We start from the raw sequence: 14036 nt of genomic DNA, 5'->3' as shown, positions 1-14036 counted from the left end.
AAATGTTCCAAAATCACGTAATACTATCAGAAAAATGGTTTTAGACTACTACGAGCAGATTAAAAAGCAAGTTATAAAGGAAGTAACTGATCAAACATCAAGAGGCTCTAAATTTTACTTAACACCTAATGAGTGGAATTTTTTGGAAACTGCAGGTATATGAATATGAATGTACATGAGTAGAAAAACTATTGGAATTTAGTTTTGATTCGTTTTTTTTTATTCGTTTTAGGGTGTATACCTGTAGAAAAGTGCTGGCATACACCCTAAAACGAATGACTCCACCACTTTAAAATAAACCTTGAGGGTGATATCATTGGTATTACAACTGATGATGCAAGCGTTATGAAGAAACTTGAAAAAATTATAGAAATTGATTAACAATTATGATTTGCCCACCCTCTACAGCTGGCAGTTGTATCAGTTCTTTGTAAAAAGACGCCAGTCACTTGGAATTTGATGAAAGTTTAGTGATGAGAACACTGTTTTTACAAATTTAAATAACAACGATGATGAAGACAAAAATGATGATTTTAATAGTGAATACTTTTATGAAGAGGAAGATTGTACTCGATATTAGAACGATTCATTTTTAACTAATGAAACATCTGAGGTTACAATTAGACATCAAATTATTGGACCTATTATAAAAAAAGTTAGGAAAGTTGTAAAAATGTTTAAAAAGCCCCAACAAAAAATGAAAATTTTTTACTAAAATACTAAAAATTGAGTTTGGAAAGGTCATCCATTTAACCATGGATTACAAAACCCGATGGAGCAGTTTGTTGCTTATGCTTGAATAATTTGATCAGTTAAAGTATTGTGTTAAAAAGGCATTTCTAGATTTTAAATTGGATTCCAATTTTGATGATTCAATTAAGATGAACAAAAACGAATATCGAACCATATCATTTAGTTTTACTTTTGACTCCCGTTAAAGCAACTGTGGAAGCACTTTGTCGAAGAGATGCAACTTTAATTACAGCTGACATTGCATTTATTATTGTTTTATTTCCAGGTTTCAGATTGTTGTTGTTTCATCTTGACCAAAATAAAACAATAACAATCCGAAATCGGAAAATTGTATGCCGCCTTGAGTCACCCTGTTAAAGAGAGGAGAACACCATTAAGCAACATAGTTTATTATCTTCATAATGTCCAGGTTACTTCATTAAAAATCCCAGATGTTTTTGTACCAAATACAAGTGTCTAAAATAAAAAAATTATAATAAACATAATAAAGTGCCTAAACTTGGCAGATATAATTACATTAGCAGACGTGAGTAGTAATAATGATGTTCAACTGATCGAGGCATTATTAAGCAAGGAGTGTGATAATAAGATCAAAACTATAAGTGAAGAATTAAATAAAGTTATGGAAAAAAAGATTATAACTATAAGGGTAGAAAGTATAACTTCTAAAATTCAAAAAGAAATATCGTTATTTGAAAGTGGTGCCACAATAGGTAATCACCTTCAAAGAGCATATGATTATATACAATCTATACGGCAAACAAGTGTGGAGTCCAAACGAGCATTATCAGCGGCTGGATTTTTATGCTCAAAAAATCGAACTTGATTAATAGACGAAATGATTGACGCTTTCAGTTTTTTAAGGTGGCACTTTCAAAAATAGATATAATTCATGTATATTCATACTATTTTTAATTATGTATATTCGTATTATTTAAAATTTTTATTTTTATTTATATTGTGCTATATCTTTAATGTACTGCTTTATAATTTAAATTACTAAGGTTCAATACTAGATGAACTATTTTAGTTAACCAAAAAATGATTAATTTATCGATAATATAATTATATAATTGTATTATCAATAAATTAATCATTTTTCAGTGCTTGATGAGTACTTAAAAATTTGTTCTTCACATACTTCACCGCCATATATTGTTTCTGTTTTCCATTTAGCCCCTGGATTTCTCGGGATTTTCTGGAGATAAATTTCTTAATCCCAAAATCCCGGGATTGAGAATGTCCGGGATTTTGCCATCCCTAACAGACACGCTTTGGTTTAGATGTAATTATAATTTGAGATATTTAGTAAACTAGTTTAATTTATTAACACACTTTTTTTAAGAGCGGGAAAGTCTTAGTTTACCGAGAAATTAAGTTCAGAGATTTTATTTTACACCGGTTTCATAACAGATAAATAATTGAATATTTTAGCAATTAACCAAAATAAATAGTTACATATATTAAGTAGCTGGACATCATTTTAAACGATCTTTCAATTCGGTATGTTCAAATATTATAGAATTTAAATCAAACATCAACGAAGCTTTTTCATAAGCGCACTTAAACAAATATCTAATTTCATTCAAATTTTTTGTTTTATATATATACGTAAATATATCAACAATGTGTTGTTTACACTTTTTTGGCTTTTCAAGAAGTTGTTCGTATTTACCTGTCCGAAATTATTTTCTAATTTTCAATGATACAATTTGTGCATTCCATATTTATGGCTGACGCAAATAAATAATTGCAGCTGAGTTCAAAAAGAAAAGGGGTGATTAATTTAAATACAGTAAAAATATCTTTTTTAGTTTTTGAATGATGCAAGGAAGTTTTTACTTGAAAGTTCTTTTATTAACAAGTCTGACATAATTAATGATACTTCTAAATTATTTTTGAAACTTCAACATTCTATTTTAACAAATAAGCTAAAATGTTTTTAGTTTTTAAGAGATTTGCTTTTAAAATTAATTGAACTATACCCCACCCTTATTATCTCTTGTAGACCTAAAACATTGATCAACACGTTGTATTAACTATATAAATAAACGAGTCAAAGTTTTGTAAAATTTTGTGTCAAAGTATATAAAAATTTAGTTCCTTCAGCAAAAGTAAGCTGATAAAAACAACAGCTTATTGTGGTATGTTCAAAATATCGTTCCTATGTTAACAGCAGTGATATTTAGGCTGGCAGTTAGATAAGTTTTTAAATAATTTTTATTATATTATTTTAAAGGTTTCGGCAATAAAGCTTTACAAGGTCCAATTTAAGTTAACTGCTATATTCCATAAGAGTAATTTGAATAACGAAAAGGAGTTTTTTTTTTACCTTACGATTGATAAAACAAACAAAATAATTGAGATATTTATTATGAGTATAAATGTATCACACGTAAGTTTTTTTATTTGGAACATGCGCTTTGTTTGTAGGGGTAAATGAAGGGTGGTTTGTATAAAAGATTTATCAGGTTTGATTGAGTTTCTTAACTTATTTATGCTGACGTTTTAGTAAAAGATTTAGAATTACAAGACTTTGATATTAGTAAAACCACCATTGATATTAGTTAAATCACCTGCAAAGCAAGAAGATAAATTACTAATTTTCAATGATAAAATTCCTCCATTCTCAAAAAATAGCAGGGTATATAATTTTAAATAACATTGAAGAAGACTAAAATCAAACGTGACCTACTTCAGGTAATATTAAAGATCTAGTGACATCAGTAAAGGTTAAATGGTTGAGCGAAAAGCAAAAAACGGTAAACTTTAGTTGAACATAACTAAGGATCCTTGGTTATGAGTAACTAAGGAAAAAGGATCCATGGATAAGAATCAACTTGAAATTAAACAGTTTACTTTTGAGAAACAGTTTGCTATGGGTCATAATTAATACTTTTTACCAAACGAACCTCAAATAGAAACTTGAAAATTAAAAGAACTTTATTGTAATGGGACAAAAAGTAAGAGTAAGTCATTGAGATGGTTTTATAATAGGTTTTTTTATAATAGGTCACTGTAAGTTTTATCAACAACTTTATTAGTTATTTTTATGGTTATCTTAAAAACTATTTGTTTGTTTCACGTCTTCTAAGACTTTTACCCTGAGACTTTTAGCTGTTTTAAAAACTATTTACATTTAAAAGCATAGTCCAAAAGTTCAAGAAAAATTCGGGCGATGAAGATTCTGAGCTTCACCTGTTGCAGATTACCTTAAAGGATAATTGTTAATAATCGTTCTGCTGGCGAAAGAGTAAAAAAAAGTATTATTAAAAGTAAAAGTGATATTATAATGAGTAATAAACTAATGATAGAAAATTGAATTAATGAGTTGGAATTTTATTTACAAAGACGTTGCTCCTTAGTGTATAATGATACCAGTTCCAAATTAACAATCTTGATTACCTTGTCTCACTTGCTTTTGTATTTACGAGGACGAAAGAAAAAAAAGATTGCATATTTTGGCAAATAAATGATTGTCTTTTTCTTTTTTAATTGGAAAAAAGCTATTATATGCAAATCCAAAACCTTTAATGGCTGATTAAACCATTAAATGATTCTACAGTAGCCCTAGAATAGATTAATGCATGGCAACTAAAAGCCAATTATCTGTAAAAATTACAACCTTTCAAAGAGTTGCTTAATTGTCATTAATATTGACAAGCTTGACTTTGGTCTTGGACAGTCGAATATAAAGTAATATGCATTTAATTTACTTATTGTCTTCTTTATAATTTTAACATGCGACACATTGGTGCTATAGTCCGCTTTGTCATATTATTTTACATTTAAGAACCTTTTGACCTAAAACTATGTACTTGCAATAATTTGAAAAGGATCACAACACTTTTTTCTTGACAATTTCCACAAAAGAAATTTACATTCCTCTATCTTGATGAATAGAGTGGCAAACCATGCTGGTTATTCATTTTTATCAGGTGTCAATTCCTTTAAGTTAATTAACTTTCACTTATTAAAAAATCAAGCTTTAATAACCTCTCAATACTTGCAATTTAATATGTTCATGTTGTACGGATTTTTGAATTGCTCGAAAAAATTTTATACAAAAGAATGATTTTGAACTGAAGAATAGGTTTTTAAAAAGGTTATCAATATCAATACCAATATATTTCGTGTTAAGGATGTTACAAAAAACACAGGTCATTGCAAATAGTAATTTAGTAATAAAACGCAATGACCTAGATAAGATAAAGAAAAGACAAGAGAAAAACATAACAAATAAACTAGTCACATAATAAAAGTAGAACTTTACAAAAATTTATAAGTAACACTTATAAAACAGACTTTAAAAGAGTTAAAATATAGGTCAAATAGTTATTATAACGTATTCACATATACATACGTATATACACATATACACAAATAAGAAATTATAAAATGTACATAAACATAAAGAAAATAGTTATTGAGGTAAAAAATAAAGTTAAGCGTAACTTTTTAGGTAGAAATGATGGAGTGACTTTTGGAATAAATTCTTGGATCTATGAATAAAATCTGTTTTAAGGGTGTACGGAAGGGTGTTCCAAGAAAGGTACATTGATGTGCAATGGAATTTATTCCATATTTAGTTGTCTGTTTTTGTGGGATGGCGAAGTTGTTATAAAAACGCGGGATTACATAAAGATCTGAAATAATGATTTTTTGGTTAAAAACTTTTTTTGCTTCGAAAAACCGACCCTAAAGAGACTATAATTGAAATTAAGAAGAAATACGCTACAATTAACACAAAATTTTCAGATAATAAAGTGCGGTATGTACTTTCAGAAAATATAGAAAGTGTTTTGTGTGTGTATATATATATATATATATATATATATATATATATATATATATATATATATATATATATATATATATATATATATATATATATATATATATATATATATATATATATATATATATATATATATATATATATATATATATACAAAAAGCAACAAACATGAGTTTGTTGCTTTTTGAATAAGAATATAGTTTATTTAAAAAAAACAAACAAAAAAACAAACAACTGTTTCTGTTATTTTAGAAATGGGAAATAAAGGCAGTTTAAAAGAACAGGAGGTTACCAACATGTCAAGAGATATCCTTCTCCAAAATGAAGATGAAAAAGAAGAAATCTCACACCAGCAAATAAAAGTAATTGTTGTTGGAGCAGGTTGTTCTATATATGTGTATATGTATATACAGGACCTGTTAGAAAAAGGAGGCCTGGTGTCCTGGGCCTCATTATTCAAGGGACCTTGTTTAAAAAATAAACATGTTTTAAAAATGTGATTTTTTAGCTCTTTATATCAGCTTCAAATGTTATTTGTATTTCTTCTCATCATTTTTAAAATTGTGGCAAACAAATAAAATGACACTTGTGATGTAGCACTAATTTTTTTTCTCTTTTTAAATTTGTTACTTAGGCATTATACTATCATGCATTACTCTATCATGTATTTTTGAAATAGTTACAGACATAAAATAAATTTCTTTTTCTATTGATAACATTTTAAATTCTAGAAAGTAAAAGTTTGAAAAGTATTAAAAAAAACAAAAAACTGCATGCATTTAAGCCTAGATTTTGTGTGAATTATTTTTTATTATAAAATTAAAAGTAATTTTTTTCCTAATTTTTAAATCTCAAAAGTATATGGAATGCTGAAAATAGTATGTTATTAAATTACTAGGCCACTGCCATTAAATATTTTTCTGGCTATTACTGGTAACCCTTTGACATCAAAAGATTTTTGTTTTTAAAATTGTCATGATAAAAAAAAAAAAAAAAAAAAAAAAAAAAAGAAAGAAATAGAGAGAAAATATACAGTAAGTCAAAGACTTCAATAATCAGTAAATCAAAGACTTCAATAATCAGTCAAAAGATATACTAATGTCAAACAATTAATGAAAACCATTAACTGTTAACAGAAGTGCAAAGGATTATAGATCTAATTATGTAGTTAAATAAAACTTTAAAATTGTGATTTTATGTCAGCTGTTCTATAGTTTTGATTTTTTTGGTAGACTGCATTATTATTTCATTATTTGCAGATTTGTAATTCTGCATTGCCTATCTTTTTAAAGTAATTAACAGTTGAAACTTGTTCTTGAAATTTTTTTTAAAGAAACCAAGAATTTTCAAAATGCATTAAAAATATAATTTTGTGTATAGAGATTTTATACTATATCATAGAATTTTATGCTAATATTGTTGTAAAGTGTAATTCCTATATATATTTAAATTCTAATGTACTAATATTTTGAAGGGCAATGACACAAAATGAAAAAAAAGGGCCCTAAGAGGGTGGGTTTACTGTTACAAAATTCCTTTCAAAATGTTTTATATTTTAAACTCCAGAGTAATCATTAGACATCCAGTATCAGTCAACCAAAGTTATTTACACTCTTTTACTACTAAAATTTGGTTAACTTTTCAATGATATTTCATATATGTGTGATTCTTCCTGTTTATATGGAGTTTAGAAATCTAAAACTTGATATGATGGGTTGTACATGATAGAAAATTATATAAGTATTATAGCGATTGACCATGAACTTCATATTTATATAGGTACATGTAGGAATCCCTAACAATTTTTACATGTTTTTTCATTCCAGATCAAGATGCCAGCCAAAAGATCAGTTTACTCTCTTAAACTGTTTAAGGTAATCTCAAACTGAGAGTTGGGACATTGTTGTAGCATCATACAAGAAATCTACATGTTGTGAATTTTTTTATAAAATTTAGAATTATCCCACCCACCTGCTGTCTAAGAGTATACTACTCTTTCACCAACTATAAAAACTAATGGCCAGATTAGCAATTGCAGATTAAAAACTTTATTACTTTTTTCTTTTTAAATCACCTTAGTCAAAAGTTTAGTCCAAGTTTACTACCTGTACATATGATAAAAGGTTAGCCTCTTTTGATGCTTTTACTTCCCTTTTCTTGAAAAACAACAAGCCATGATGATCAATTAAATTATGAACCTTTAAGGAGCAGTAATAATCTTTGGCAAATTGTTTGTTTAAGCACTTTAGAAAAGTAACTGGATCTTTCTGTATAGATAACTCTTGCAAGAAGAATAGATGTTTATATGCTTTAACATCCTTTATACACCCAAAATATATTTGACTCTTGATCAATATTTCTAGTGAAGTATTGATTTGCATTAACCAATTTTGACATTTCTAGATGAATAAATTGGGGTTTATTGATTACTAAACCTAAAAAGTTATGTTTATATATATAAAGTTATTAAATTGATTGTTACCAAATATGATTAGTTAAAAAAAAATATTTTTGTATTTGACTTTTAGTAGTAACAAAGAGCACCATTTCATGATTAAAGACCCCCTATAAGATTACAAAAATATTTTTCAGTTACTTTATATTGAACATGAGGGTCTGGAACATAGTGAGAGAAATTTCTTATCCCAAACTCAGTCCAAAAAAATCTTTCTTTTGCATAAATTAAAGGAGTATTTGCTTCATTAAAAACTTCTTGGTCTTGCAGCCATAGGCCCTTTTAATGATATTTTTTACCAGGTTAATATTCTACTATGAAACACAAATTTCATTAATTTTTCAGTACAGCTTTATTTATTCTGATTGAAATTTCACTAAAGATTGTTTATTTTTCATAAGATTTTTTGCTGTAATTTTAAATAAGCTCTCATTGCACATCAAATAATCCTAAGCCCTCAATTTGAAAAATGCATTCAAACTTTGTTGTCATTTGTTTGTCATTAGGAAGCCGAGGAAATGTTTATGCTACATATTCAATGGATTTTCCTGAACGCATGAGTGTTGTGGGTTTAGCTGAACCAATTGAAGTCCGTAGACTAAGCTTTCAAAAAAAGTTTAGATTAAGTGATGAGAATGTTTTTTCTGACTGGAAAGAGGTATATGTTGTTTTAATGGAGTTTTATTATGTTTGAACACATGTTTTCTAAAATTTCTTAATCTTTTATATACACTTCGTATGTGTGCTTCATATGCATGCATACGTGTGCAAACCTAAAGTACTTAACATATGTCTCAAGAAATTTTTGCAATCTTCTACAAAAACATGATGTTGGCAAATTATGTAAAATTTAATCTTCATTTGTATGACAAACTAGATTAACTTATACAAGCTAATGAAATAATTATTTTTACAATCTTTTTTATGATTTTATTTCCAGTCATCATACTATTTATATGACTGATAGAGTAAAAACAAGAGTATATAAAAAAACTGAATCACTTTTTTTTTTTTTTTTTTTTTTTTTGTTAGGTTGCATCAAAAGAAAAGTTTGCTGATGCTGTTATTATTGCAACTTTAGATGACTTACATCATGAACCATGCCTTGCTTTTGCCAATCTAGGTTACCATATTCTTTGTGAGAAACCTATGGCTCCCACTGAAAGAGAGTGTGAAGAAATGGTTGAAGCAGCCAAGCATAATAATATTATCCTTGCAATAGGTCATGTGATGCGGTATACTAATCATTATATGACTGTAAAAAAACTGATTGATGATGGGTCAATAGGTTTTATTTATTTTCTTAGTAAAATATGTTTTTTTTTATGCTTTACTTTATGCTAAAGTTTTTATGCTTTATTTTATAATAAAGTTTTTAAAAATATTGGGAAACTAGCAATCTTTGCATGGATTTTTTAAGGAGAATTGGTTGGTATTCAACATCTTGAACCAGTTGGTTGGTGGCATTTTGCCCACTCCTTTGTTCGAGGTAATTGGAGAAAAACAGTAGGCGATATTGGCTCATTAATGACAAAATCTTGTCATGACCTTGATCTGATTAAATATTTTATTGGTAATGTGAAATGCACTAAAATTCAGTCTTTTGGTAGCTTAGTTCATTTTAAGCCTTCTAAGAAGCCCACTGGAGCAGCTGATAGGTGTTTAGATTGTAGCATTGAAGAAAGTTGTCCATACTCGTCAGTTAAACAGTATTTAACTCGAGTTAAACAAGGTGTGCCAGATACATTTTGCTATGCTGTTTGTGATATTCCTGATATTGAAAATATGACTAAAGCTTTGCGTACTGGACCCTATGGTCTATGTGTTTACAATTCGGATAATGATGTGTGTGATTACCAAGTTGTCAACATGGAGTTTGAAGGCGGTATATATGCTACTTTTACAATGTCTGCTTTCACAAAAGATGTTTGTTCAAGAAAGATAACTATTATGGGTTCTAAAGGTCAGATTATTTGTGATGGAGGAAACTTCAATCTTTTTCAGTTTGATACTTTGAAAACAACAAAATTCGAATCCAGACAACCCACTGAAAAAACTAGGATGTCTGGTCATGGGTTCGCAGACTATTATCTTATGAAATCATTTGTAAGATCTGTAGCTCTCAGTGATAAATGTTTGGTAAAATCAGGACCTGAGGACAGCTTAAGGGGACATCGACTTGTGTTCGCAGCAGAAAAGTCAAGGCTGTCGGGTGGTGAAATGTTAAAGGTAAACATTTAAAAAGCGTTTCTAACAAACATCAAACGAGATATACAAAGCTGTAAGGTGAAATTTTAACACTTAATTTTCAGAATTCTAAATTTTAGACACGAGAACTTGATTTTAACAAAATACCGCTGTTCTTTTGTGTGTGTGTGTGTGTGTGTGTGTGTGTGTGTGTGTGTGTGTGTGTGTGTGTGTGTGTGTGTGTTATATATATATATATATATATATATATATATATATATATATATATATATATATATATATATATATATATATATATATATATATGTATATATATATATATATACATCTATGTTAAGTATATACTTTTATACAAATTTTATAATTGTTTTTATATCACTTTTAACCAATTTGTGTTTTAAGTTGTTGTTTTGTTCAAGTTTTTAACTTTGGTTTTTTTTATATATTTAACGTTTACTCCACAATTTTTTCTTTTTTGTTTTTCTAATTTCTTTGTAATTGTCTCTACTTTGTGTGGATTATCGAGCAAGCTTCCAAACGCATTCGTTTCTGTTTTTCATTCAGTAGAACACTATACAAATTAGCAATGCTACGAACATTTTCAAGTTTTGTTGAGGATAACAAGGCACGCATGCTCAGAACTTTTGTTCTGAGCATGCGTGCCTTGTTATCCTCAACAAAACTTGAAAATGTTCGTAGCATTGCTAATTTGTATAGAGTTCAATTACTTAACACTTTGAAGACGGGAGACGTGAATTCCTGTCTTTTATTTCTCAACTGTTGGCGACGAATGACGGAAATTTATGTTATTTGGAATTTCATACAATATGTTGTAATAAATTGGAATTGCAAGTAAAGAGAACATGAAGTTTCATGTCTTAATTAAAGAATTGAACTCGTCATTTCGAAAAGGACACAAGTCCGTTAATTAAAACTTTTCAGGATCAACAAAAAATATGTTTCTTATCAAAAAAAGTCTACGGTGCTTATAAAACTAAATATAGGAGTAGATAAATAAAAAACATATAGAGTTTTTGTGAACTTTATTTATTAAAAAAAATAAATAAATAAATAAAATGGCTCAAAAAAGTGAAATTCGAAAAAAGTGTGACTTGTGCCCTTTTCGAAATGACGGGTTCAATTATATGTACTTAATAAATTTGATAAATGTTACATTCTTATTCGCTCGTGCATTATGAATATCTATTGTTATCAATTTGAACAAATATTTACAAAAAATATGCGAGAATTCTTGCTAAACACTTTTCATAACTTTTATTTTAAATTACGTTAACATTATTTTTTACCAAAATAATGTTAACGTAATTTAAAATAAAAGTTATTAAAGATATTTTTTAATTTTATACAAATCTTAAACAAATCTCACTGGAAGACCAATACAGTTATCATCATTATTGTTATTATTATTTTTATTATTATTATTATTATTATTATTATTATTATTATTATTATTATTATTATTATTATTATTATTATTATTATCATTACTATTACTACTACTACTACTGCGACTATTATTATTATTTTCTATAATTAGGCAATTTATCTATTAAAACAATGAGTTACCTAAATAATAAGAAATACTTTCTTTTGAAGAAAACCAAGCAGAAAGGTTCTTACTATACTCTGAGTTCAGCTATTAAAATAACGCAATATTCTCTAAATTTGGTTACAAGACATTACAAGGTGAATGTCTGATAACAAAAATTTAGTAGATATTGCTTTATTTTAATAGCTGAACTTAAAGGGTATGCTGAAGGAAAATAACTTAGTAAAAAATGTATTTGAAAAAAAACTCTTGAGCTCAACTGGCTATATGGTAAAGATGCAACAATGTCATCAGTATCACCAGATATAACTAAACCACATGAAGTTGTAGAAGCTGCAATAGCACCGACCGAGAACCTAATAGCTGTAAAAAAATTATTTACTTCCAGGATACCCCTGTTTTTTTTTTGGTTTTTCAAACAAACAATGTTCTATGTTGATTGCTAGAGATCATGTTAAGAGCTGGTTAATACAGGGCTTTCTAATTTTAAAATTAAAAAATTGGCATCTACATTGAACAACGTCTCAAATGAAAGATTAATTGAGCCAAATTTTCTTGCCAAGTTTTTAAACATTGCTCAAGAACTTTATAATCATTTTCTCCTCACAACAAATCTCTAATGTGTCTAGAAAGTTGTTGAAAATATGACCAAATTGCTAAACTTGAACAAAGCTTATGTAGATAAATATTTGCTCTCATTTGAAATAAAACATTATTTGTGGGATTTAATGACGCTTAAGTATGCGTCCTTGTTGTTGGTATGATATTTTTTCTAAAAGTCTCTTCAATACTGGCTCACCTTGAACTATTGAATGTTTAAATGCATGTCATAAAGTCCTTACAGATTCTGAGGCTGATATGAAAAATGCAAAAGCCTTTAAAAATGTTGTTAATTTTGTTGAAGCCTGTTCGGCTTCCCGATAATAAACTAACGGTTTTTTAATAATTCCCACAATGCATTGTGTGCTACCCATGCTTTCTTTTGTTTGTTAATCTGATACTCAGCTATGTTAAGAGTACTATGCTAAGACTTTATACTGAACTTCTTGTATTATAAATATATATTATGTGCTTGTAACCACTCAAGTTGTTTTATCAATGCAAATCATTGAGTAAACTGAAATACTCAATATATTTGCCAATTCTTTTTTCATGATTTGAAAAATCATTTGTTCTTGACTTCAATGGAACTTAATTTGATAAATGTTTGTAAATCACCTTTTAAAGTTTCTCAAAGAAACTTCTCAAAATGGGTTGCTGAGCTGAGATAAGAGTTGTTGTACAACCTTTTCATGGTAGACAGCTAGATGGTCCAAAATATCAGAAAATTCTAACAAAACTTGATTCCCTTTAAAAGCTTGAGAGAAAAGCAACAATCCAAGGAATGCCAATTATATACACTATCAGAAAATCCAATGATGTTGTCGAGGCTTGCTTTGGAAATAAAATAGGACCAAACTATCAGATATATATACACTCATACTTCGTATGATTTTACAATGGATAATATAGGTGCTAGAAATTTTTCAGATCGATTGTGTAACAGTAAAGTAAACTCACAACTCATACTATTGTGTTCTTAGAGTATTTTTTATCCTATTTATAAAACTTGTTGATTTCACTGTACTATACTTTTCATACTTTATATTCAACTTTGTTGTTTCTCAAAATGTGGAGTTTAACATACTGTAAAAAATGCAAAACACAACTATGATTTGTGGTTGTTCTTATAATTACAAAGAAATAAATTTTGAACTCAATTTTCTAGCTCCTTCTTTAAGATTATATTTCAGAGACAGCATTTTATTGTTCCGTAGGGTCTACCCTATTATACTCCTAAAGAGTTTTCTCGGGTCAGCCAAGTTCGTAAGATCTCAAAAAAAGTTCAGGGGGAGAGTACTACTATAAAAAGCGGGTTCTGGCTCATTGACATTTTTGCGCAGACTCATTGGCATTTTTGCGCAGGATTTTTTGCGTCTTTCCATTTTTGTGCATTTTCATAATGAGATGTCATTATGAAAAAAAGGTTGTGAATGTCTTAATTTATTCTTTGTAGTAGTTCAAGTATGGAAAAAGATGTTTATATTTTTCTCTTCGCGTTTCTCTAATTCTTTGTGCATGTTGTTTTTGCCGTTGTTCTTCAAATCCATGTTTTAGTAAGAGTTTAGTATTGGTATGAATGGGTAAGGTATTTAATTTTTTAATTTTATTAATATAATTTTCATCAATTCTTTTTTTGTGATTATCATCGT

The 14036-nt window shown here is 28.1% G+C and overlaps 1 protein-coding gene across 7 annotated transcripts in view; it reads left to right on the top strand.

Moving 5' to 3' along the window:
* The window catches only part of LOC145187868 (uncharacterized), a 63758-nt gene extending 53371 nt beyond the window's left edge, over positions 1–10387 (top strand). Inside the window, exons 1-6 of one of the 7 annotated variants that reach the window (XM_090094345.1) lie at positions 5492–5524; positions 5804–5932; positions 7378–7425; positions 8513–8664; positions 9039–9294; positions 9427–10387. In XM_090094345.1, the coding sequence (XP_089950471.1) occupies positions 8545–8664; positions 9039–9294; positions 9427–10247 (1197 nt within the window). In that variant the 5' untranslated portion in view covers positions 5492–5524; positions 5804–5932; positions 7378–7425; positions 8513–8544 and the 3' untranslated portion in view covers positions 10248–10387. Of the gene's footprint in view, positions 1–5384; positions 5525–5783; positions 5933–7377; positions 7426–8512; positions 8665–9038; positions 9295–9426 lie in introns of those variants that run through there. The other 6 variants (XM_090094343.1, XM_090094325.1, XM_090094334.1 and 3 more) reach the window with 6 other exon arrangements.
* Positions 10388–14036: the final 3649 nt, after the last annotated feature.

This window comes from Hydra viridissima, unplaced genomic scaffold (assembly GCF_058129835.1).
Source record: "Hydra viridissima isolate aposymbiotic clone 2 unplaced genomic scaffold, HvirCarnegie_v1 scaffold_1, whole genome shotgun sequence".
Taxonomy (NCBI): Eukaryota; Metazoa; Cnidaria; class Hydrozoa; order Anthoathecata; family Hydridae; genus Hydra; species Hydra viridissima.
Note: the sequence above shows the minus strand (reverse complement) of the source record. Positions and strands in the feature narration are given on the sequence as shown.